This window comes from Capra hircus, chromosome 5 (assembly GCF_001704415.2).
Source record: "Capra hircus breed San Clemente chromosome 5, ASM170441v1, whole genome shotgun sequence".
Taxonomy (NCBI): Eukaryota; Metazoa; Chordata; class Mammalia; order Artiodactyla; family Bovidae; genus Capra; species Capra hircus.
Genome location: NC_030812.1, coordinates 102,186,949 through 102,212,216, shown reverse-complemented (window position 1 = coordinate 102,212,216; position 25,268 = coordinate 102,186,949). Strand labels below are relative to the sequence as shown.

At 51.5% G+C, this 25,268-nt stretch overlaps 1 protein-coding gene and 1 pseudogene across 3 annotated transcripts in view; both read left to right on the top strand.

The window, feature by feature from the left end:
- CLSTN3 (calsyntenin 3) overlaps positions 1-14,306 on the top strand; it is a 30,249-nt gene extending 15,943 nt beyond the window's left edge. Inside the window, exons 13-18 of one of the 3 annotated variants that reach the window (XM_018048538.1) lie at positions 4,803-5,023; positions 5,314-5,484; positions 6,495-6,640; positions 6,924-7,059; positions 13,129-13,331; positions 13,425-14,306. In XM_018048538.1, the coding sequence (XP_017904027.1) occupies positions 4,803-5,023; positions 5,314-5,484; positions 6,495-6,640; positions 6,924-7,059; positions 13,129-13,331; positions 13,425-13,565 (1,018 nt within the window). In that variant the 3' untranslated portion in view covers positions 13,566-14,306. Of the gene's footprint in view, positions 1-4,802; positions 5,030-5,313; positions 5,485-6,494; positions 6,641-6,923; positions 7,060-11,729; positions 12,022-13,128; positions 13,332-13,424 lie in introns of those variants that run through there. The other 2 variants (XM_005680918.3, XM_018048539.1) reach the window with 2 other exon arrangements.
- Positions 19,461-19,862, top strand: LOC102187572 (annotated as a pseudogene).

The window sequence follows — 25,268 nt, the reverse complement described above, 5'->3', positions numbered from 1 at the left end:
GAAGCCTGGTAAGCTACAGTCCATGCGGTCGCAAAGAGTTGGACACGACTAAGCGACTTCGCTCACTCATTACCCTGGCAGGTAATCTGGATTACTCTGACTTATTACCAGGGAAGAGGCTTATCTGAGGGTTGGGAACCTGAGCTCTTCCTTTAGTAGAGGGGTGGGGCCTTCTTCCTTTGTGAGGTTAAGAGGGAGGGAGGTCTCATTTTTCCATTTCAGGGTTTCCATGTGGTTAGTGCTACACTAACACCTCATTGAGGGGCTTCCCTGGTTGCTCAGCTGGTAAAGAATCCTCTTGCCATGCAAGAGACCCTGGCTCCATCCTGGGTGGGGAAGATTCCCTGGAGAAGGGATAGGCTACCCACTCCAGTATTCTTGGGCTTCCCTTGTGGCTCAGACGGTAAAGACTCTGCCTGCAATGTGGGAGACCTGGGTTCGATCCCTGGGTCGGGAAGATTCCCTGGAAGAGGACATGGCAACCCACTCCAGTATTCTTGCCTGGAGAATCCCATGGACAGAGGAGCCTGGTGGGCTACAGTCCATGGGTCCACAGAGTCAGACACGACTGAGCACTTTCACATGCAACTGTTCAGTCAATGTAGGTTTTCCCTAAGTTTTTTTTTTTTTTAATCTTTCTGGAATTCTTGGAAAGCCCGTCTGCTCATGGCATTGACCACTGAACAGATGGCCACCACATCTTTTTTTCTAGCTCTGTTCGCTCTCCCTAGCTCTTGAATTTCTACGTGCTTGCTGTAATCTCTGTCTGAGAAGTTCTGCCCACACCTCAAACAAACGAGCTAAAGCTTAATAATGAACTTCAGTGCCTGAACCAGCCCTGCCCCCGAATTCTCTGCCTCAGTGGCGGTGTCTCTGTCCTTGCAGTCACCCTGGCTTGCGGCCTCTGACCTGCCTTGGAGCCTCCCTATGTTTATGCGCCACCCCCATCAGTCATCTGGTCACCCAGACCCCTCTGCACCCGTGTCTGGTATCTGCTTCCTCTTTCCCCATGTCTGTGTTATGGCTCCAGCAGGCTGTCATGCCCACTCCTCTGGCCTCTTGAGATAGCCTCCAAACTGGTGACTGTCTAGTATTCTTACTTCAGTTCCACCTCCACCCAAAGGCTAGGTTAGTGATCCGAAATCCAAATGTCCATCCTCACACTTCCCTGCTGAAGAAGACATCTGTGGTTCCCTCCTGCCGCTCACAAAATTGCGCTCAGAGCCCTGAACCATCTGTCCCAGCCTTTCCTGCTTCGTGTTCCTCTACTCCCCTCCGTGTGCTCCTCTCCATCCACTCGAGGGTCAACTTTCTATCCTTCAAAGGCTGGGTCGCTTGCTACTTTTTCCCAGTATTCTTACGCTCCCTGACCAAATACTGCACTGCCATCTCAGCCAGAATAACCTCTCCCACTTTGAACGCTCTGGGTTTTGCATGTGCTCCATTTATGTGATGGTGACCATGTTGGCTCTTGTTTGAAGGTTTGTGTAGAAATTCTAATTTCCCGACCAGATCATCAGTGCCAGGGCCAGCCCCCTGGTCCCCTTTGGGTCTCCTTTGGAACACGCATCCCAGTGGGAAAGTCTGCTGGAGGCCAGCCCCCTGGTCCCCTTTGGCCCCCTTTTGGATCACCCATCACAGTGGGAATATCTGCTGGAGGCTGTGCTTCCGGAGTCAGCTGGACTTATTTCCCAGGAGGCTTTGATCAGGTCTCTCTGGGACTGTGTGGACTGTCTTAGGCCCTGGTCCTTAGGAACTCAGCAGGTTGTGGGTTTGGTCCCTTCAGGGGCTCTGCATTCATTGTATCCGCTGAGGTTATGCCTTCTCCCATTTGGCTCCAGTAGTCAAGCTGGACTCACTCAGTAACACAAATGACAATCCTTTTAGAAAAATAATTTCCCTTAGTTGAGGCAGGTGGACCACAAGCCCTGCTCTGGAATTGCCACCTCCCCTGTGAAAGCTGCATGTTCAAGGGGGCACTTTTTTTTTTTTTTTTTGCTGCACCATGCAGCTTGTGGGATCTTAGTTCCTCAACCAGGGATTGAACCCAGGTCCACAGCAGTGAAAGTGCCAAGTCCTAACCACTGGATCGCCTGGGAATTCCAAGGAGACACTTCTTTATAAATAAATTTGATTTGTGCAAACCCAGGTTCCACATGGTGGCTGTGGGTTAGTGGAAAGGCGTGTACTTGGAATGAGAAGAATGGGTTCAAGCCTGGACTGGGATGCATATTTCTTATGTGGCCAAGATGCTTGACCCAGGAGCTTTGGCTTCTGCTCCGTCCAACAACAGTGAAAGAAGGTTAAGTGAAAACATATGGGCAAAATGCTTCACAGTGCAGCAAGTGCTCTGGGGATAACCCTCAGATTGGCTGGAGGAGATCCTGGGAGTGTGTTCTGGAGCGGCTGTGATGTTGGTTGCTCAGGACTTAGTGCTCTTGGGAGGCTTTGTCTGGCACCGAGGCCAGAGAGGCTTCATGGGATGGTGGATGTGGTCTGAGATGGTCGGATTAGCTTGCCTACCGAAGAGTGTTTCTCTGGTGCTGGACCAAATGAGTGGAAGATACACCTGGGAGGAGGATGTCCTTTTTTTTTTTTTTTTAATTGTAGTTGATTCACAGTGTTGTGTTAGTTTCTGCTGTACAGCAATGTAATTCATTTATACGTATATATACATACCTTTTTAATATTCCTTTCCATTATGCTTTATCATAGGATATTGAACCTAGTTCTCTGTGCTATACAGTAGGCCCTTGTTGTTTATCCATTGTATATATAAAAGCTTACATCTGCTAATCCCAGCCTCCCACTCGATCCCTGCCCCAAACCCCTCTCCCTTGGCAACCATTGGTCTATTCTCTATGTCTGTGATTCTGCTTCTGTTTGACAGATAGGTTCATTTGGGTCATATTTCAGACTCCACATATAAGTGATGTGCATGCATGCATGCTCAGCTGCTTCAGTTGTGTCCAACTCTGCGTGACCCTATGGCCTATAGGCCTCCAGGCTCCTCTGTCCATGGGATTCTCCAGGCAAAAATACTGGAGTGGGTTCCCACTCCCTTCTCCAGGGGATCTTCCCGACTCAGGAGTCAAACCCAGGTCTCTTAGCTCTCCTGCATTGGCAGGCAGGTTCTTTACCACTCGTGCCACCTGGGAAACCCGTACTTATAAGTGATATCATATGGTATTAGTCTTTCTCTTTCTGACTTACTTCACTTAGTGTGATACTCCCTAGCTGCATCTGTGTTGCTGCAAATGGCATCGTTTTGGTTTTTGATGACTGAGTAGTACTCCGTTGTATATATGTACCATGTCTAATTTATGCATTCATCTGTCAGTGGACATTCAGATTGTTTCCACATCTTGGCTATTGTGAATAGTGCTGCTATAACACAGGGGTGTATGTATCTTTTGAATTATAGTTTTGTGGACATCCTTTGACACACTTCCCACTCCCACCCACCTTTGTTGTTGAATATTTTTTGACACGTATCTACCAGTCCAGTAGTTAAGACTCCGAGCTTCCACTGCAGGGGTCGTGGATATTGAGGAACCAGGATCCCTGCATGACTTGGTGTGGCCAAAAATATAAAAAAGAAGGTGATAGATTCCCCATATAAGTGATATGTATGGTATTTGTCTTTATCTTGTTTGTTTCACTTAGCATAACACCTTCAAGGCCCTTCCATATCATCACAAAAGGCAGACTGAATAGCATTTCACTGTTTACATGTCACATCTTCTTGGTCCATTCACCTATGGACGGACCCTCTGGTGGTCTCTGTGTCTTGGCAACTGTGAGTAATGCTGTGGGGAACATGAGGGTGGAGCTAGTGCTCTGAGATAGTGATTTCATCTTTAGATATATACCCATATATACTCACACTTGTTTTCTTTAGATATATAACTGACTCTTTGTGACCCCATGGACTATACAGTCCACGGAATTCTCCAGGTCAGAATACTAAAGTGGGTAGCCTTTCTCTTCTCCAGGGGATCTTCCCAACCCAGTGATCGAACCCAGGTCTCCCGCATTGCAGGCGGATTCTTTACCAGCTGAGTCACAAGGGAAGCCCAAGAATACTGGAGTGGGTAACCTATCCTTTCTCCAGTGGATCTTCCCGACCTAGGAATCAAACCGGGGTCTCTTGCATTGCGGGAGGCGGGAGGATTTTTTACCAACTGAGCTATGAGGGAAGCCCTCACACACCCAGGAAGGGAACTGCACTGAATGTGTGCTCAATCACTCCGTCACGTCCGACTCTTTGTGACCCCATGGTCGATAGCCCACCAGGATCCTCTGTCCATGGGATTGTCCAGGCAAGACTATTGAAGTGGGTTGCTGTTTCCTTCTCCGTGAGACAGTGATTTCATTTTCTTTAGATAGGTACCCAGGAAGGGAATTGTACTGAATACGCTTTTTAAAAATCAAAGCAACAAAAAAGCTCTTAGATGAAGAGCTGTGTATGTATTTACATTTCCGTAAGTTCAGTTTGTAAAATACAGTTCTATGGTCTTGGGATTGGGCATTGGTGATGTCATAGGTCAGGGTTGCCTGACCTTTGCCCCTGCCCCTTCTCTGCAGTGGCCTCCTCCTGGGAAAGGGAATCTCCCCCTCCAGCTTTGCTGTATGTGTGTGTGGGTGGTCTGCAGAGACACTGTCTCCCTTTCCTCCCCTTTCCCTCCCTGACATAGGGTGCTCTCTGCAGAGGTGGGGGTCCCAAGTGATGGCCAGATTACAGATTATCAGGGAGCGGGTGCTGGGCTCACAGGCTGCCTCCCTCCCCTCTCCTGATGCAGGTGCTTCAGTGAGGAGTCCTGTGTCTCCATCCCTGAAGTGGAGGGCTACGTGGTGGTGCTACAGCCGGATGCCCCCCAGATCCTGCTGAGCGGCACCGCTCACTTTGCCCGCCCAGCTGTGGACTTCGAGGGACCGGAGGGGGTTCCTTTGTTCTCTGACCTTCAGATCACTTGCTCCATTTCGCATCAGGTGGAGGCCAAAAAGGACGAGAGTTGGCAAGGTACAGGTAAGCATGCCTCCCAGGGAGGGGTCGGTGTCTGGAACCAACGTGAAGGAGAAAATCTGGAGCTGGACATGAGAACAGTGTCGCCCCACATTCGCTTTTCGAGAACACCTGGCTACTGGGAAGGAGGGCTGGTGGGAGGCCCCCAGGTATAAGGAGGTTGTCAGGTAGTGACCTTCTTGACAGCGATGCTGGCAGCTCTCAGGGAATGACCTGGGAAGGGGAGGAGGAGCGGCCAGGAGGTGGGCCCTTCAGCTCTGACCCGACCCTGACTCCTTCCCGTCCAGTGACAGACACTCGCATGTCAGACGAGATCGTGCACAACCTGGATGGCTGTGAGATCTCCCTGGTGGGGGATGACCTGGATCCCGAGCGGGAAAGTCTGCTCCTGGACATGGCATCCTTGCAGCAGCGAGGCCTGGAGCTCACCAACACATCCGCCTACCTCACCATTGCCGGTCAGTGGGGCCCAAGAGGCGGTCCTCTTTTCTTGGGACACCCCCGTCCATGACCGAGTCTCTGGGGAGCCCAGAGGGTCCTCCTTCCAGGCCCAGGAATGTGACCAAGTGTCCCCTTGCACCTTCCCCACCTGGAGGTCCTCTGGCTTCCAGACTGTCCCTAGAGGTGGGGGCCGGGGTTAGGAATCCTGATGGTTTTTTCCCAGCGTCTCTGTCCAGCCCGGCTCACCTCCGCTCTGGGCTCTACTCTTCTCTGGCTCAGGCTCTGCCTTATTCTCTGGCCATTTGCTACTCACCATCTTCTCTGTCTTCCATCTCACTGATCTCTTGGATTCAGCATAGCTTTTCTTTTCTTCTAATATTTATTTATGTGGCTGTGCTGGGTCTTGGTTAGTGGCACGCCTGTCTTTTTTAGTTGTGGATCTTCGGGGTCTTCAGCTGCGGCATGCAGACTCTTTAGCTGCAGCCTGCGAACTCTTAGTTGCAGCATGTGGGACCTAGTTCCCTGACCAGGGATGGAACCTGGTCCCCTTCATTGGGAGCATGGAGCCTTAGCCACTGGACCCCCAGGGAAGTTCCTAAGTGCTCATCTCTTAATGTTTGGTGGTAATGACTTGGCAGCTTTCCAGGGAAGCCTGCTCCTCTCCAAAGGACCCTCTGTTGGGGAGAATAGAAGATGAGGTGGCCGGTCCCTTCCTGTTTCCATTCCCTTCCAGAGCCTCATGGAGGGCTTCTGTGTTTGCCCCTCACGTCTCCCCGCTGCTGCCTCCTCCCTCTGTCCTGCATGCGTCCCTGTTTTCCTTCTCTCCATCCCTCCTTCCAGCTTGCAAAGGAGGGCAAATGGAGCCTCGGTTTCTCTGTCCCAGTCAGGCAGAGCTGGCGGGGTGCTGGGGAGCCTCTCTCCCTCTGATGACTCCTGTTGAGTTGAGGGGCATCAACAGGTGGGAGTCTGGGAGAGAGACCCTGGGCCTCCTCGCTGGCTCCTGCTTTGAGCCGCCTCCGGTTCCCAGGGGTGGAGAGCATCACCGTGTACGAAGAGATCCTGAGGCAGGCGCGTTATCGCCTGCGACACGGAGCAGCCCTCTACTCCAGGAAGTTCCGGCTCTCCTGCTCAGAAATGAATGGGCGTTACTCCAGCAATGAATTCATCGTGGAGGTAACCCGAGCCCCCTCCCTTCCAACCCCTCCCCCTGCCCCCTCCCCGGGCGAGGAGCCGGGATGGGGGTGTGGACTGAGCCCCCTGGTGGTTGGGGATGGAAACTGCAGCTCGGGCAGGGGACTCCTGGACCCGGGCTGTGGGTAGAGAAGGAGGGGAAGCTGGGGCGGGGGTGGGGGTGGAGCGGGGGGAGGGGGCGACAGGGGTGAAGAGACGGGCCTCCGAGGGCTAGAGGAGGGCTGGGGAGAAGGAAGCGTGCCCACTGAGCCCGTGCTCGCCCCAGGTCAGCGTCCTGCACAGCGTGAACCGGGTGGCCCACCCCAGCCACATGCTCAGCTCCCAGCAGTTTCTGCACCGCGGTCACCAGCCGCCTCCTGAGATGGCTGGACACAGCCTGGCCAGCTCCCACCGCAACTCCAGTACGTAAGGCTGGGTGGGGCCAGGGGGCAGGTGGACACAAGCATCCTCTCCCCACCTCTGGGGGTGGTGGGTGAGGAGGAAGGGATGGAGCCATGGATTCTGTGAAACCTGGCGTGGTTGATGGTTCCGATCCAATCCCTTCACCCCTGGCTCATTCACTTTCCCTAGTAGAGAGCGCGAGCCCCGGGTCATCACAGGGTCACTCATATCCCGGCTGATGGTCAGTGCGGGTGTAGTCTTTGTTGTTGGTACTGCCAACAATATCAAGTCAGCCCCGGACTTCAGGATCTTCAGTAGTGACGCTATCACGTATTAAGCACCTACTGTATACTAATGCTGTCGACAATACCATTAAGAATACAATTATAAGGTACATACAGTTTCTATTCTAAATAAGGGTGGTGCTATTGCTTGTCAAATTATGTGCTATATGGCAACCCACTCCAGTACTCTTGCCTGGAAAATCCCATGGACGAAGGAGCCTGGTGGGCTGCAGTCTATGGGGTCACTAAGAGTCGGGCACGACTGAGCGACTTCACTTTCACTTTTCACTTTCATGCATTGGAGAAGGAAATGGCAACCCACTCCAGTGTTCTTGCCTGGAGAATACCAGGGATGGCAGAGCCTGATGGGCTGCTGTCTATGGGGTCGCACAGTCAGACATGACTGAAGTGACTTAGCAGCAGTAGCAGCAGCATAAAGTCATAAGGCTACTTCTGAAACAAAATATGCAAACATGTGAAGTGTTACATCCAAATGGACTGATGCCCTTCAGAGCCATCTTGTTCCTTGGCCAGGGTTGCTTACTAGTGATGCAATTTTTAATTCATGATTTGAAATGCTTAATTATAGAAAAATTAGAAACTATAAGTGTAAAGAAGAAAAGTCATCCATAATTCCACCACAGTTGACCCATTGTTAATAGGGTCTCAACCCAGTTTTTGCCTATGTGACTGTTTTCTTTTCTTCTTTTAACAAACATGAGATCAAACTATTTTGTAACCTAATATTTACACCTAATATTATAAATTGAGTCTTCACATTGTTAAAAACTGCAATGATTCTGATGTTGCTGGAAGTGATTTTTGGAATCCCTCTTTTAGCATTGCTTTCAAAGTCAGTTCATGAGATGCATTTATTTTTGTTACTTTCAGGACATACCTTGCCTTTGGCCTAGTTCAATGTTACCCAACATCAGAATCCACTTTTGTCAGAGTTGGCTCTGGATAGCATTTTGCATTTGTACATGTAAAACTCACTCCAGAAAGGCAGAGATGTGTCACGTATTAGGAAAAGTCAGGGACTTCCCTGGCGGTCCAGTGGTTAAGACTGTGTGCTTCCATTGCAAGGGGCACAGGTTCGATCCCTGGTCGGGGAACTAAGAGGCATAGCCAAAATAAAAGAGAGTAACAAAAAGTCAAAAGGCGAGTTGCAGGCTCCGAAGGCAATTCCCTGAGGAGTTCCAAACACACTTTCTTGGAATAAGGTCATGGTCACTCACTGAGCCCTACCCTGAAAGGACAGCTCTCTTGTTAACCATGTAATTATTGAGAATAGTGAGCACATTGGTGTGCCAAGCACTTTGCCTGTGAATTTTACACCTATTAACCCAGTGAGTCGTTACAGACAACAGATGAAATAGGCACTAGAATGATCCCCACTAAAGGCAAGGAAACAGAGACCAGAGAGGTTAAGTACCTTATCCAAGATCACACAGCAAAAGTATAGTGGAGCCAGGATTCGAGTCCAGCCAGCAGAATTCCAGAACCTGTGCCCTAGCCATCACGCTTCATATCCTCTCCATGTTAGATGTTTAAAAAAAAGTCCCATCACTTTATAGTTGCACCTAATTTGGGGGAGCCTTTGAGGGCTTCCCAGGATGTCTCTGACTGAGGCTGGCTCCTGGGCACCCCTCAGAATTCAGTCTGGTTTCCTCTCCTTGGGCAGCAGCCCCCCCTGTGCTGTCTCTTGTGTTTGCTTCTCCCTGGGACTGGCTCCCCTCACCCTTGCTCTCCCTGAAAACAACTGCAGACACCTTTTAATTGTTTTCCTGTGATGCCTACAGCAAAGCAGATGGAAGTAGGGGTGAGGAGGGAGTGTAAGGCATAAGCAAGCTGCAAGGTTCTAGGAAGCTTCACACAATCTTGAGAGACATGTGAGTGAACTCGACCTGCTTTTGTTAAATGGGCTTTTGGGGCCATGACTCCCTAGCTCTTCTTCCAGTTCTTTCCTTGGCAATCATCCCACTCAACCTTGTTGGGGTTGGATACTGGGTCTATCACTCAGATTAGGCTCAAAGTGGGTCCTGGTTGGCATTGCTGTTGGGCTCAGTAACTCTCATCCTTGTTTTCGCTGCTTGTTCTGAGATCCCACTTGAGAGCAGCAGCCTGCTTTTCCTTTCCCCTGACTTTGGCCTGAGTAGGGTACAGAGTTCATAGTTTACCCGAGGGCCTTGGTGATTGACAGCTCCTGAACTTATCAGGAGATCCATTTTGTCCATGTACCTTTCCTGACTCTTCAAAGTGTCCCCTTTCTCTCCCTTCCCTCCAGCCCTGAGAGTGGAGTTACAGAATTGTGTTTTAGCGATTTCAAACTACTCTGACCATGCAAAAGAGGAAGAGATAGAATTCTCTCCAATGGGATGGGAGGTTCATTTCTCTGAAGCGCCTAAGTGCACCAGGAAAGAGCTCAGTGTGAACTGGCACAGTCAGCCAAGGAAGGTCTGCTGGCACATTCAGAGCTTGACCTTGAACCTGGAGGGTAGAAGGGAGTGTGGATGGACAGGAGAGAGAACAAGAGTGTGAGAACTGGGGGCGGGGTGGGGGGAGGTGGCTTGGGGGGTTGTGTTTGGAGAAAACGATGCTGCCTGAGAAGGGTAAGATGAGCGATGAAGACAACATTTATCCAGTCCTGCCAAATTTTGATGCACATCAGAATCACCTGGGAGCAGTAAAAACACTTAGTGCCTCGGCCACATCCCATACCAGTTCAATCAGAAGGTCTGGGGTGGGGAGCCAGGCTTCAGTGGGTTTTTAAAGGTCCTCAGGTGATTCCAATATGCAGTCAAGTTAGGAATTATTTCCTTGCTTTGTTACCTACAAGTATTTGAGACTTTGTGGAGAGACCCACAGTGCACTAGGATGAGAATAGAAAATGAAGTTGGACATGAGGCAGAAAGGACAATGATGGAGGAAGATGAAGCCAGGGAATAAGTCAGTTCATAAAACACATGCTGTGAGATACTGCACAATTGCTTGAGTGGCCAGAATTTGGACCTGAGCTTCCTTGGAGCTGAAACAGGAGAAAATCTGAGCAGATAGGAACGTCATATGATGGGACCCACCAGTGTTTCTGGTTGGAGGTTTCTCCCCAGGCTCTGCAGAAAGGGGGCTCCACGCAGGGCTGTGGACAGGGCATCCACGGTGCCTTACACTCACACAGAGCCAGGGGTTTCACATGGGCTACTGGCTAGAACTCAAACACTCCTTCCTGTTGGCCTTGGAGGTCACTCGAGGCCAGAGTCAACTACTTGGAGCTAATGCAGTAAGAAAGGTTGATGATGTTTCTTGAACTCTTGGTTTCCATCTGTAGCTAACTTAAAAATCCTCCCATCTCCCTGGCCTCCTGGCTCAGTTTAAACTAATTAACTGTGCTTGTTTGCCTGCACATGCAGTGTCTGCACTTGGTCTTTCCTGTGGTCCTTTCTGATGGCCAGCAGTCAGCTTGTCACTTCCTTTACCAGGCCAGGAGCTTGGAGGGACAGATGCGTTTGATTAGGGCACAGAGCAGAAGCTCTGGCTCTTCGCCACTGTGGCTGTGGAGCCAGTTCCCCCGCTGTGGCCTCCGCCCCGAGGAGGCGTTTCTACTTCTACAGCCTGGGCTTGGCTACGGGGGCATTCTGCTGGTGGGGGTCACTGTTCTGGGATCCTGCCCCACCGACCTGGAGACCTGAGAGGGGCTTTTTCCTGCAAAGGAGCCGACAGGCCAGCTCGGCCTCCCCTCTCCTCCTCCTCCATCCCCAGGCAGTTGAGAAACACTCATTCAGCCAGGCTCATCTCTCCCCAGAGCCGGCGCCCTGGGAGCCCGCCTCCCTTGCTCTGCAGAGTCAGTTGTCATCGGCCCCAAATGGGCTATGGGTCGGGTCAGAGTGGGGACCGACTTGGCAGAGCACCATCAGGGCGGCCTCGGGGAGGCGTGAGGCCAGTGCGGCTGCTCCCACACCTGCTTGTGTTTCCGCACCGGGCTGGCTCTGGAGCATGTGGCAGCGTGTGCGTGCACTCTCTGCTGGGGGACGGGTGTGCACCAGGGTGTGCCCCATGCTGTGTGCTTCCCTGTGCTCTGCTCCGTCTCTGGCCACGTGAGGCTCGGAGGCTGTGGGTAAACTCGTGTGTGTGTGCGTGTGAGTGAGACGCATATACTAACAGCCCCTCAGCAACGGGATCACCCAGGGTGTGGGTCCTACACAGCCTCTCTGGTCAGTGAGGCGCTGCTCCTACGTGGCTGGCAGGAGTGGGCATCCATGTGGGGTGTAGTCACCCAGCTGCCCGTGAGGGCACTGGGCCTGGGGGCACGCCTGTGGGGTCTCTACCTCCACCTGCTGTCCGTGGGGCTGTGGGCTCCTCTGTTTTGCCTCCTCCTGCTTCTCCGCCTGCTGTCTGTGTGTGTGCAGGAGCTGGGCAAGGCTGTGCTCACGGCTGCTGCCTCTGTGGCCGTCTGGATCCAGGTCTGTGGAGGGTACATTGTCCTGCAGGGGCTCGCCTGGACTGCTCAGCTGGTGGGGAGCTGGGTGGCGCTGCACGTGTGGCTCTGCTGTGCCTTGATGGAGACTTTCAGGCACGTCCTTTCCGTCCTGCCATGTGAGCAGGCCGTCAGGTGGCTGGTGCGGGCAGGCGTGCTGGCCGGCAGAGGCCTGGCGCGGGTGCGGGGCGTGGCGACCCTGGTCCAGGTGTGCACCCACACGCTCTTCCTGGGCGTGTACCTGTGTCTGCATGTGTGCTTTGCCGCCATCAGCTCCAAGGTCCGAGTGAGGGTGCATGCCCCGCTCTGGGTCTCCCTGCCCTTTAGGGTCCACGCCCCCCTGAGCCTGGCCTTCAGAGTGAGGCTGCAGGCCCAGAGGCACGACAGGGCCCAGGGGACGGGGGGTGCATCCCGAGGGGAGCAGAGCCCCCTGGTGTCCAGGACGACCCCAGTGTCCAGGACACCCCCAGTGTCCGGGACGCCTCTGGTGTCCAGGACGCCCCCGGTGTCCAGGACGCCTCTGGTGTCCAGGAGGCTCGAGCCCACAAGGAGACGGGAGGCATCACGGAGCAGGGGTGAGCTCTGTCCAGGTGGGTACTTGAAGGGGCTGCTTTCTACCTCTTGGTCCTGTCCCCAGCCTTGGGTGTCAGGCCGTGCTTGGAGCCCACTTCTCCTCTTCAAATGAAGGAGAACATTCTCTCCTCTTGTATCATCAATCCTGCGTGGCCACCTCTCTCCTTTCCCCTCTGGGCTCCTGGGACCTCCTTCCTGGACTGCATGGTCCCCAGGGAAGGCGCAGGCAGAGGACCTGGGCAGGGTCCAGGCCTTGCCCTGTCTGCCGAGCCCAGAACCACTCAGGGCAACATTGGGCTGACGGCCCTTCTCCCCTTGCCCTTCCTCCTGTGCAAACCTCCTCCCTCCCTCAGGCTCTCAGTCCCTCTAGCCGCCCTCTTCCCTCCCCATCTCTGCCCTTCCCTGGTCGCTTAGTCGAGTCTGACTCTCTGCGACCCCTTGGACTGTAGCCCGCCAGGCTCCTCTGTCCATGGGATTTCCCAGGTAAGAATACTGGAGTGGGTTACCAGTTCCTCCTCCAGGGGATATTCCCGACCCAGGGACTGAACCCTGGTCTCCTGCATTGAAGGCAGATTCTCTACCCGTGGGACTCTGCTTCTCTTCCAGCTTCTACAGTGGAGACCTCTCTTCTGGGCCATCATGGACCCTCTCTTTTGCTCAGAGATGCCCTCTCCCCAGGCCCCTGACGCCCTCCTGCCATTCCCTCCCCCCTCCCCCGCCAGCGGAGTTGGCTCAGGTGTGCCTGGCTCTCTCTGCAGTGGTCCCCAGTGCTGCGACCCTCATCATCGTGGTATGCGTGGGCTTCCTGGTGCTCATGGTCGTCCTGGGTCTTGTGCGCATCCACTCACTGCACCGCCGCGTCTCGGGGGCCAGCGGGCCTCCCGGGTCCTCCAGCGACCCCAAGGACCCTGATCTCTTCTGGGATGACTCAGCTCTCACCATTATTGTGAACCCCATGGAGGTGAGTGGGGGGCCTGGCAGAGTCAGGGTGCAGCTGGGGCGTACTCCCAGCAGGAAGACTCCCAATGAGCACCCCCCCTCCACCCTTCCCCAGTCCTACCAGAGCCGGCAGGTCTGCGTGGCGGGCGCTGCGGGTGGCCAGCCGGACGACGAGGACAGCAGCGACTCGGAGGCAGCCGATTCGCCCAGCAGCGATGAGAGACGCATCATTGAGACCCCCCCTCACCGCTACTGAGGACTCTGCTCCTCCCCAGACAGAGAATTCTGTCCCGGTGAGACAGACACACCCAAGAGACAGGAGGAGCTTCTTAGAGGAGAGAGACCAGGTGGGGTGGAGGAGAGAGCTCTTAGGAGTCCTCTCCTAATCTCAGAATCCGGGGGCCCACCAGAGCCCGCCCCCTCCCCCTCAGCTCCCAGCCCACCCCCGCTCCGCTCCGTGCCTCTGGGCTCCTACTCGCGGGTGGGGGAGATTCTGGCTGCCTTCTCTGTCGCCAGGCAGCCACCCCCTTTGCTGATCCACGTCTGTCTCTTCCTCCACCGGCCATGTGCTATATGGGGGGGAGGGACTGAAGGAAACCTTGTCCCCTGCCCTTACCTTCTCTCCTGTCCATGGGGCCCCCTGGCCGGGCATTCTCTGCTTCTCTTAATGAGCCCCCCCTTTCCATTTCACTCTGGGGATCCCCTCCTCTCCTGGCCCCCTTCCCTCCTCTTCCTCTCCTGTCCCCCCTCTCTGAGGCCTGGCTGTGGCCGGGTTGTAGGGGTGGGAGTGCGGTGGGGGCCCCGGCTGGATTATATATAATGTATATTTTTTCATGTTGTCGTGAGCGCAGCCCCTGTGTTCCGTGTGCAGCTCACAACCTTGTGTGCGTGTGGCATTGTCACGTCCTGGGGTGGGAGTGGGGGTTGGGTGGTGGGTGTGTGAGGGAGGGGACACACCCTAGGGTTTTCAAATAAAACAACTGGAGAAAAGCCTGGTCAGCTGCCTCTGTCCTGCTTGATGCCTGGTGGGCTCTCTGTGGGTGGCCGCTCTGGGGTCTCTGAGCTGAAGTGAGGGGCAGGGCTGGTTTTCTGGGTGCTGTGGCCAGGATCGATGGCTCCCACTGCACCCCGGGAAGAGTACAAACAGTTGAGGGGATGCTGCATACGCCAGGGCTTTGTGGAGGACATTGTCATCACCCCCATCTCTTGAAAATTTTCACCTGGGGTGCCTGTGTGCCCAGCCCCAGGGGAGTCGTGGGGGAGAGGGCAGGCAACCCTGCTATTTGTTTTTTAAAAAGGGGTTTCCCTTTTAAAAATTAATTAACTGATTAATTATCAGCCGCACCTTGCGGCCTGTGGGCTCTTAGTTCCCCCACCAGGGATTGAACCAGTGCCTCCTGCAGCGGAAGCAGAGTCTTCACCATGGGACCAGCAGAGAAGTCCCAGTCCTGCTGTTTGTAAGAACGAACGGGCTCTGAGAGGTGTCCCCCAGGTAGAAGGGGCAGGAACCAGATGGGGTTATTTCAGAAGAGTACACTGTAGACGGAGCATCCTTCCTATGGTGTCCTGGCCCCAGGGAAGACCAGGGACCCAGGTCTTGATTACTGTGTGTGAGATGAGGGGCTTAGAGTATCAGTCATGTTACCCCAGGTGGCACAGTCGGTAAGGAATCCGCCTGCCAATGCTCTCGGGTTTGATCCCTGGGTTGGGAAGATCCCCTGGAGAAGGAAATGGCAACCTACTCCAGTATTCTTGCCTGGGAAATCTCATGGACAGAGGAGCCTGACAGGCTATAGTCCGTGGAGTCACAAAGAGTTGGACATGACTGAGCCCACACATGTGTTTGCACACACACACACACGTTATCGCTACTTCTCTGTGGTCCTCGTGGACTCAAGGGGGTTGGGGTGAAGCTTACTGGCCCAGCGCTCTGCCACCCATGCCTGGTCTTCCCTCTGCCAGGCACCCATCCTGGCCCCTGGCTTCAGCGACCGGCCATGTGTTGATGTCCACCCAGACCTCCTGCCCAGCTACCTAGTGGCATCTCCACTAGGGCGTCCTGTACTTCAGATGCGACCTTGGCCCAGATTCTGCTCTGTCCGTTTTGCCTTTCTCCCAGTTACCTGAGCCAGAGACCTGGGAGTGGGTTGGGGTTTCTCCCTCTCCCTTAACCTCATGTCCACATGGTGACTAACCCTGTTGTTTTTACTTTTTACCCCTCAAAATCTCTCCAGTGTCTTTTTCTCCCTGGCACCCCATTGCTGGTGCTGCCTTGGTTTATATCGTCTTCAGTACATGCCTGGTCTGTTGCAAGAGCCTCTTACATGTCACCTACCTGGCTCCTACCTCTGCTTGCCTCCAGTGTTTTGCTCCACTCCACCTGCCTCTGGGTCGGAGTGACTTTTCTAAAGTGCAGGTTCTCCTCCTGGAATCTTCCCTACTTCCAAATCACTGTCAGGGTCAAGTTTGGACTCCTTGAGAGGCCCCTCAACCCGCCACCCCCCATCTCCCTGGCCCTCCCTGCCACCGCCCCTGCACGTCTAAGTCCCGGTCACACAAACCACCAGTCTTTCCCCAAGCCTGCCCTGCTGGTTCTTGCAGCACGTACCATTCACTCTGTCTAGTGTGCCCTTTCCCCTCTGTGCGCCTAGCCACCTTGTGCTTATCACTCAAGACGTAGCGTTGCCTCTTCCAGGAAGTCTTCTGTGCTCTGGCACCTCCTGATCACACCTCTATCACAGCCCTCTTCGCTACATGGTGGTTCACATCTGTGTCCACCACCAGACTGTCTGTGTCCTCAGAACTCACACAGGGTCTGGCACGCAGTAGGGGCTCTGAAGGATGAATGAGATGCATGTGGCTCTCAGACTGATTCTTTGAGAAAAGATGAATTGATAGGAGGGGAGGGGGAGCTGCTCTGGTGGCCCTCTGGCCTGGGGGCGTCAGGGCACAGAGGACAGATGTGACCCAGCAAGTGCCTGCAGAACCCTCTCCTGGAGGGGCCCTTGTGGATGCCAAGGTAATGTTTCCAGGTCTGTGGCAATAACACGTGGGAGGCAGCCTGCCCGTTCTCCCTGGAGCTGCTCAGAGCAATGGCTCAATGGGCAGAGCCTTCAGATATTGAAGCCTCAGTGCTAACAAGGTGTGAGAGTGAGATTTTAGTCGTTGGTCTTAAACTTCAGAGAGCTCACCCCCTCTCCTCTTACTGTCCCTCCTAGTCCTCACGCATCCCTGGCCTCAGGGTCCACAGCTTCCTACACAGAGCAGTGAAGTCAAGTGTTTGCCTTCCTGCTCAGTCACTCAGTCGTTTCTGACTCTGCGACTCCATGGACTGTAGCCCGCCAGGATCCTCTGTGCATGGAATTCTCCAGGCAAGAATACTGGAGTGGGTTGCCATTTCCTACTCCAGGGGGTCTTCCCGACCCAGGGATCAAACCCACATCTCCAGGTTTTCTGCACTGGCAGGTGGATTCTTTACCATTAGCGCCACCAAATGGGAAGCCCATTTGCCCCGGGAGCCCCCACAGTGTGGCCAAGACTCAGAACCCGGGGTCTTCATTCAAATTCAAACCCCAGCTCTTGGGAGCAGGTGGGGCAAGTACACACATCGGCAGCACAGAGTCCATCTCTTAGCGTCTGCCCAGTTCCGGCCTCCGTGGATCATCCATCTCTGGGACCAACCGAGGTTTCTTCTGAAATGCACCCTTTCTGCATTCGTTTCCTGGGGACTCTCCAGGGTCATGGGCCACAGACTGTGTCTTACAGGTACAGCCTTTCCTGTCCCTCCTGTTCATCCCTAGTGCTAACACCCCAGATGCCAGCCCATGGCTGCCAGAACCTCCTGACATGACAGTGGGGCAGGTGGTCACGTCACCATGGGGTGGGTGGGTGCCTGGAGAAGACTTTGAAGCCCATGTGCCCCCACATGGCCCCAAGTGACCACTCTTGCTTGTGGACTCATTCTCCTCTCTCAGTCAGTCTTTCTCTCTCACACACACACGCTGGAAACGGGAATCAGGAGTGAGGCAAGATGCCGACTCCCATTGTGCAGAGAAGGGGCGGCAGGCAGGAATCCAAATGGGTTTCTATTTTGTTGCTCAAGATCTGGAAAGTTCCCCAACCTCCCTCACAGAACCTCTCAAAGCCTCGGGACGCCAGGACTTGGGCAGGGCTTCCCATTTCTTTCCTCATGTAATTTGATACAGCAAACATCTCCTTTGGCCTCATTCGGATCTTCTCTTTCGCACTGAAAGCCTGTTTTCCTGTTAAGTCCATTCTCTGCAGTGAAAATTGATGAGCTTCCTGGAAAGTGCGTGATGGAGAGCCAGATCCTTGAGAGAAGCTGTAGTGGCAGAGACGGTAACCAAGTGATCAAGAATCAAGTGTCTGCATCCTATTACTAGACCAGAGACCTGAATGCTCACCTTTGTGTCTTCAGGGAAGTGGACACGCACGGACGCACACACACCAGGGCTCTGACCATGTCAGGATTCCACCACACTGCAACCTTTCCACGATCCTAAAACCTGCATTTCGGCAGCTGCCAGCCCCTGCCTTGGGGGCTTTGCTGGGACAGGTCAGGCATGACATGTCTGCTCCCAGTCTCCTAGCATCCGTGGAAGAGTTCATATTACCTTCACATTTTAATCTCCATGTTGTTGTTCCCCCAAAATATGTCCTCTGGTTCCCCTCGGGGTTCCTCTGGACCAGTCACCTAGATCCTGGCTTTTTCTGGTGGCTCAGATGGTAAAGAATCTGCCTGCAATGCAGGAGACCTGGGTTGGATATCTGGGTTGGGAAGACCCCCTGGAGGAGGGAATGGCAACCCACTCCAGTGTTCTTGTTTGGAGAATCCCATGAACAGAGGAGCCTGGTGGGCTACAGTCCATGGGGTTCCAAAGAGTTGGAGACGACTGAACGACCAACACACACACACACCTAGACCCTAGGACGTTCCCAGGGTGCCTGTAGCATGAGCTGAGCTTGCATCCTCAGTGCTCCTTGGTGCGCTGTGGTCTCTGGGCATCCTGCACTCTGCCTCCCGGGAAGCCCTCTTCTCACCCAGCGACCTGCTGAGGCCTCCCGCTCCGTGGCGCCCCCTCCTGGAAAGACGAGGAGCGGCAGGAAGGGAGGGAGATGGGTGAGTCCAGGCCGGCAGGCAGGCGCATCTGAGAGACGGAGGAACTGGCACGCTTATTTTCATCGCGCTGGTGTCGCTGCGTCTTCCGCGGCACCACGCTGCTGTCGCTCCCTAAAATAACCTCGTTCTACAGGAAAAGGACAGATGAGGTTTAAATTTAGCAACGGTGGGTGGGAGGGGGTGGGGGAATGCAGACTCTGGGATGTGGTGGGGCTGGCTTTGTCATTGAAGGAGTTGGAAGCCCGTGATGCCTGCCTGAGGATTCTCACCCACAGGAGAAGGGAACGTCCAGCCTGAAAGTAATGTCCAGTCTCGAAGACCTGCCCTAAATATCCGAAGTTCTCACCCCAAGTCTGCAGTCCCGCCCACCTCTTCACCAGACGTGATCTTTTCCCTTAAACAGCTGAGTTGGGGTTATGCTGCCATTTCTCCACAGGCTTCTGCGTGGCTGGTTCTTTGGGGAGAGGCTGTTAAAGGGCAAAAGCAGAAGTTGAGAAAACCCCTGAGTTTCAGTCGGCCTAATGAAGGGAGAGGAGTCTTCCTGGGCTCAGGGCGCCACGGGCAGGGAGAAGTCCAAAAGGCACAGGAGCTGCGGAGAGACGGTGATGTCACTTGCGGATGGCAGCAGGGCAAAGACCCAGGGCACCAGGCCCAGGCGACTCAGCTGCCTAGTCCCCCTGGAAGTTCGGCAGCCCCCCACAGACCACCCAGCCAATGACCCTCCACCTCTGGGGCCCGCTCTTCCTGCATCATCTTGCTGTTTTGAGGAAATGTCAAAGCACAGGGGGCACCTCCTGCCAGGGATGGTATGGGGGGGCGGAGTAAAGGAGGAGGGAGGAGGGACTGGGGAGCCCCGACCCCACCCCCCACCCCTATGTTCACATCTCAGCAACTTAGTGTTCAGCCTTGGTCTTCAGCTTCTCTAAGTGATGGCTCACTGGCTGTCAGAAGAATTGCTTACTCCAAGGGTTCAGTGAGGCTTCAATACAATCACTTTTTCTGGCCCACGCCATGAACAGCCTAGGGGAGGCTTGCACCGACATGAAGCGCGTGCATACACCAGTGCTTCAGAGTACTTCAGTCACTGGTTTGCCAAGAAATTCCTCAGGGGGCACTGCTCCAGGGTCCCATGCATTGACCTCTTCAAGCACTACCATCAGTGTGTTCAGATCAGAAAGCAACAAAGGAGAAGGAGATTCCTGGTGAAGGACTGGAGTTCATGGGTCATGGCAAAGAAAAGCCTGAAAGCTCTTCTTGACCTTGACAGTCACCTTGAAAATGGATGTCTCAAATCAGGAAATTGAGGACTCTGGTTCTTGTCAGTTAGAACTGAAGATAGCATTGATTTTATTAATTTAGGAGGGAGGAGTTCCCTTTCCTCCTTGATATTTTTCTCTCACTTGTAAAAGATGGTGAACCGTCACTCTTTGCTTTGAGATTTCCAGCTTTGGCATCTCAGCAGGAATATTGGTGTTCTAAATAATGGGATTTGGGGGGGATTATGGTTGTAATACTTGGTCTGGGGTCAGTTTTAAATATGTCTTGTATGAAAACACTTGTAACCTTGTCACGATGTCTAAGATTGCCTGACCTTGAGTCATTCTTTGAAGAACTTTACAGACACTCTACTGGGGTTATTTGTTCTTGGAAGCAATTGGTTAAGATCTCTTTTCTCTGAGGGAACTAGTGCTCCAGAAAGGGTTCCCAGCACAATAGTTGCAGTCAATGCTTGGAAGCACAGTTTTATTTTTATATAGCAATTTAACTGTTAAGGTTGCTGGTAGACTGGGTTAGCCAAGAGGAAGATGGATTTCAGTCTTCCTGTTAAGACAGTTCCCTATCTTAATAAGAGGTGTCAGAGCTCATATTAAGATGTAAAAGCTTCATGAATGCTGCATTTCAGAGTTCATGGTGTAGTTCAGGAATTAAAATTCTTGAAGTGGCTATGGAGAAAGATCCTAAATTACAAAGATTTGCTGCTGCCAGCTTCCAACCTAAGTCAATGAATTAAGTCAACCTGTATATCGTAAAAATGCCAAAATGCTGCCTATGATTAGATGGGGGTGGTGTGGGATGGAAAGGAGGTTGCCTTATTTGCCTTGTTTATTCACCCTGCCCTGTAATGCCTGTAATCATGAAAATGGAATAAATTGTAATATTTAGTTTAAAAAAAAATCACTTTTTCTGACGCAACTCAGAATCGGCATAATATACGTGAGTTATTGTTATCATTAATTATTGGGAGATGGGCAGGTGATGAAGGGGTCTTTAAAACATGGCCTCTAGGGGATGGCAGGATCGCTGAAGTTCCTTGCCCCTCCGCCACCGCCCCCAGACTCCAACAGTATGGCTTGTAGAAAAAAAACAAACGGTGATTGCATTTATTTCTAATGTGTATGTATTTATTTATTTTGACTGTGCTATGCAGCATGTGAGATCTTAGTTCCCCTGACAATAGATGGAACTCACAACCCCTGCATTCGAAGCACAGAGTCCTAACCACTGGACTGCCAGAGAAGTCCCCGGGCTTGTGGTTTTGAACACATGGTTTGGAACTAGACATGCCTGGGTTTTCCTTCACTTGGCAGCTTACAGAAGATTACTGTGGCCAATGCCCATAGGAGAGTGGCTATTTTCATAGTTTTCAGGTTGATTTAAATAAGCACAGGGTTGTTTTTTTTAATAGGTGGGGGATCTTAGCCACAGGAGTGGCTAAGGTCTCTATAAGTAAGAGCTCACTGGCTTTCAGGTGCTGGCTTCATGGTCAGAGGTGACCTGGTACTATAGATAAGGCAAAAATAGAGGTTAGTTCACCAATAGATGGTCTTTCCTCAAAATGGGCAGGATCTTAGCTATAAATGCTTTCCAGGTAAGACTCTGGTATGGAATAGCTTTTTCTTCTGTAGTGGTTTTCAGTCAGAGTTTTAGGTTGAGCTCAGACTGCAAAAGGAGCTGAGTTTCATGTTTCACTCCTGACTGTGTGTCTGTGAGCCTGTGCAGGCCCAGGTAGGCCATACCTGTCCTTGTGAACTGTGTCAGTCAGGGACAAGGGAATGAAATGTGGAGAGTTCAATATCTCAGGTCATTAGGCTTATCCACAAGCTCTCAAGAGATACCCACAACTATCTCCAGGTAGCTCTGGAATTGTAACCTTTATCATCCTTTGGTCAGGTATATAGTCCTTGGCCAAGAATTTGAATTTTGGACTGTGGTTTTAGCTACCAAGGGTGGTATATTTTTTTCCAATGAAGATATCAAAAGGAGTGAAGATTGCTTATTTAATAGAGGATATGCCATTTTCATGTGAAGACAGAACAATAATTGAACTTATTACCCTTATATACAAGGGCTTGTGAAGGCAATTCAAGAGGGCGGTGTCTGGAATATTCTGAGTCTAAGAAGCATGCTTGCTCAAGGAGTCAAAAAAGAACTGCTTAAAAACAACAACAACAACAAAATAACAATATAGGATTTGACCTTTCTCCTGGAATAAGAAAGGTGAAACTTTTGAAGGGAAAATATTGGGTTGGCCAAAAAGTTCATTCAGAGTTTTCGTATGATGTTACAGAAAAAATTCGAACGAACTCTTTGGCCAATGCAGTGCAAGGCTGATTGAACTGGAGGAAGATGTCGATTTCTTTGGAAGAAAGGTCTGTGGTCTTTAAAGACAAGCTAGGCACATATGGGAAGAGTGTGAGGTCTTAGAGGTCAGGCAGGTTTGAAAAGGAATAGGAGGCTTATGTGGGTGGGTCTGATGACCCTTAATTAGAGGCTTAGAAAAGAGGCCATTGACAGTATCAGGTTTAAAAAAAAGGGTGCTCAGTTGCATCTGACTTTGCAACTCCATGGACCTCAGCCTTCCAGGCTCCTCTTTCTATGGAATTTTCCAGGCAAGAATCTTCCCCACCCAGAGATTGAACCCATGTCTCCTGCATTGCAGGCAGATTCTTTATCGCTGAGTGACCGGGAAAGCCCCCAAAAGAAAAATACAGCGGACTTAATAAGTGAAGGAAATTCGCTGACCTCTAGGTGGGAGCGTGGTAGCCGTCCATCTACCCAAGGTGGGATAAAGACGCCCTGCTGCTGTGACCTGTGAGCTAGTCCAGCTGAAAGCTCGCCCTGCGGTCAGCGGAGGTGACTCCACCTGGAGAAGTCTCAGTAAGTTCACGGTGGTGGAGGTAGGGGGTTACTGTGACTGCCTGTAGCCCCCGAGCTCTCCTGCTCTGCTCTTCAATCTGACAGCCAACTGTTTACGGCACTAATTTTTTGACCTGCTAACCTCAGCCTTGCCAACAAGGTCACACTGGTCTCCTGAGGAGCTGTAGAATTTCATATAGAGACGGTGAAGTAATCGTAATATTTTGATGTTAAGGTAAGCTTTGTGTTTCCAGCTTGAAATATCGGTTAATTTCAGAATTATGAGTTTCAGTTGAAAGGTGTAAGACACTGCTCAAGTTTATAAACAAATAAATGAATAAACAAATTTAAACAAACAAAAAAATCAACAAAGTATTAGAACATTTAAGAGGAATCAGACAGCAGAACATAGTGAATTAAGTAATTAGATTTACAAGAGCTGCGTATGTTATAAGAACGATTTTGTGAGTATTTTTCAGTCTACCTTGTCAGGCAATTGAAGTGCACAAGGGGAAAAAAATCAGATATATCAAGCATATGAATATGGTGTAAAACAGTTATGGAAATTTTACTAACTTTGTGGATGAGACTAATTGCTAAAGAAATGTAAATCTGTTCAAGTTGATTTAAACATCAATCAAAGAACAAGTGGAAGCAATTAAAAAAAATTAGTACATTTAGAAATAGAATTTCAAGATTTGTAAGTTGAATTTCAAGGTTTGAGCAAAACTGTGTTTTATACTCACAATTTTAATAAATTAAACATTAATTTAAACCCCAGGTAACTGGTAATAGATTTTTCTATGCACACCAGACATCACGAATATTCACAATGATGGGGTATTTGTGGAGCTGGTATCAGTGATTGGGTCAGAAACTGATGGACCCAAAGAAATCTGAGATGGAGAAGGCATGGCCCAGACAAGACAGGGTGTGCCAGAAGGACACTCCCATCCAGGACACAACTGAGTGCTGTTCTGTGCTAAGTCGCTTTAGTCGTGTCTGACTCTGCAACTTTATGGACTGAGCCTACCAGGCTCCTTTGTCCATGGCACTCTCCAGGCAAGAATACTGGAGTGGGTTGCCATACCCTTCTCCAGGGGATCTTCCCCATCCAGGAGCAGGTCCCTAAGATCTGCAGTACAGTTCACATGGGAACAACTGAAAACTAGATGATCGAAACAGCCCTACCAACCTCTTGGTTGGAAAATCCTTTCAATGGAGTTTAATTTCATCATCTCTGGTACAACCTCACAATGGTAACCAGAAGGGTGGACTGTTGTAGAGATCTCAGCTTCTCACCAAACCTTAGTCCAGCCCGCTGTAGTCATTCAGCTAAATTATATTTCCCAGCCTCCTCTGCTACTAAGGTGGCCAAAAGGCTGAGCCAATGGAGTGTGGGCTTGATATCACATCAGCCTCCTGATTGGAGAATCCCTTCAACAAAGTTTAATTTCATTGTCACTGGCATAGCCTGACCCTGAAACCAATATTTCCCCCATTATTCATTTTCTCTAGTTACTTCTAAACCTTTATTTTACTATGGGATTTGGCTGCATAGCCACAGAGTCTCTCACTTGCAATCCTGAAATCCACAAAATTTTGAAAACCTAAAGTGTTTTTAGGTAGTCTAATGCCAAAATTCATCCTGCCCTGAACAGGTGAAACTATTTATAGACTTCGTTTCAAAGTAAATATTCATATTTTTCCAAAGAAGTATTTTAATTAATTAATTAATTTGATGCTTTTGAGCTGTGGTGTTGGAGAAGACTCTTGAGAGTCCCTTGGACTGCAAGGAGATCCAACCAGTCCATCCTAAAGGAGATCAGTCCTGGGTGTTCATTGAAAGGACTGATACTGAAGCTGAAACTCCAATACTTGGGCCACCTGATGCAAAGAATTGACTCATTGGAAAAAGACCCTGATGTTGAGAAAGATTGAAGCCAGGAGGAGAAGGGGATGACAGAGGCTGGGATGGTTGGATGGCATCACCGACTCGATGGACATGAGTTCGAGCAAACTCTGGGAGATGGTGAAGGACAGGGAGGCCTGGCGTGCTGCAGTCCATGGAGTTGCAAAGAGGACACAGCTGAGCAGCTGAACTGAACTGAATTAATTTGACTGTGCCAGGTCTTAGTTGTGGCAAATGTGATCTTTAGTTTTGCCATGTGGGATCTATTTTTTTTTTTTTTTTCAGTCAAGGCATAGAAACTCTTAGTTGCCGCATGTGGGATCTAGTTCCCTGAAGGGATCAAACCTGGGCCCCCTGCATTGAGAGCGAGAAGTCTTAGCCCCTGGACCACCAGGGAAGTCCCCAGAGGAAATATTAATGTGCTTGATTCTGAGGGGCTGCCCCAGAGCTGGCTGGGGAAGGTATGGAATTCACATACACTGGTGTATAATACATAGCCTATGTTTACCTCAATAAAATCCCCAGAGATCGGGATACTAAAACACGTGCTGTACTGTGCTTAGTCACGGCTGACTCTGCGACCCCATGGACTGTAGCCCGCCAGGCTCCTCTGTCCATGGGATTCTCCAGGCAAGAATATTGGAGTGGGTTGCCATTCCCTCCTCCAGGGGATCTTCGCAACCCAGGAATTGAACCGAGGTCTCCCGAATTACAGGCAGATTCTTTACCATCTGAGCCACCAGGGAAAGTGAAAGTGAAAGTGAAGTCGC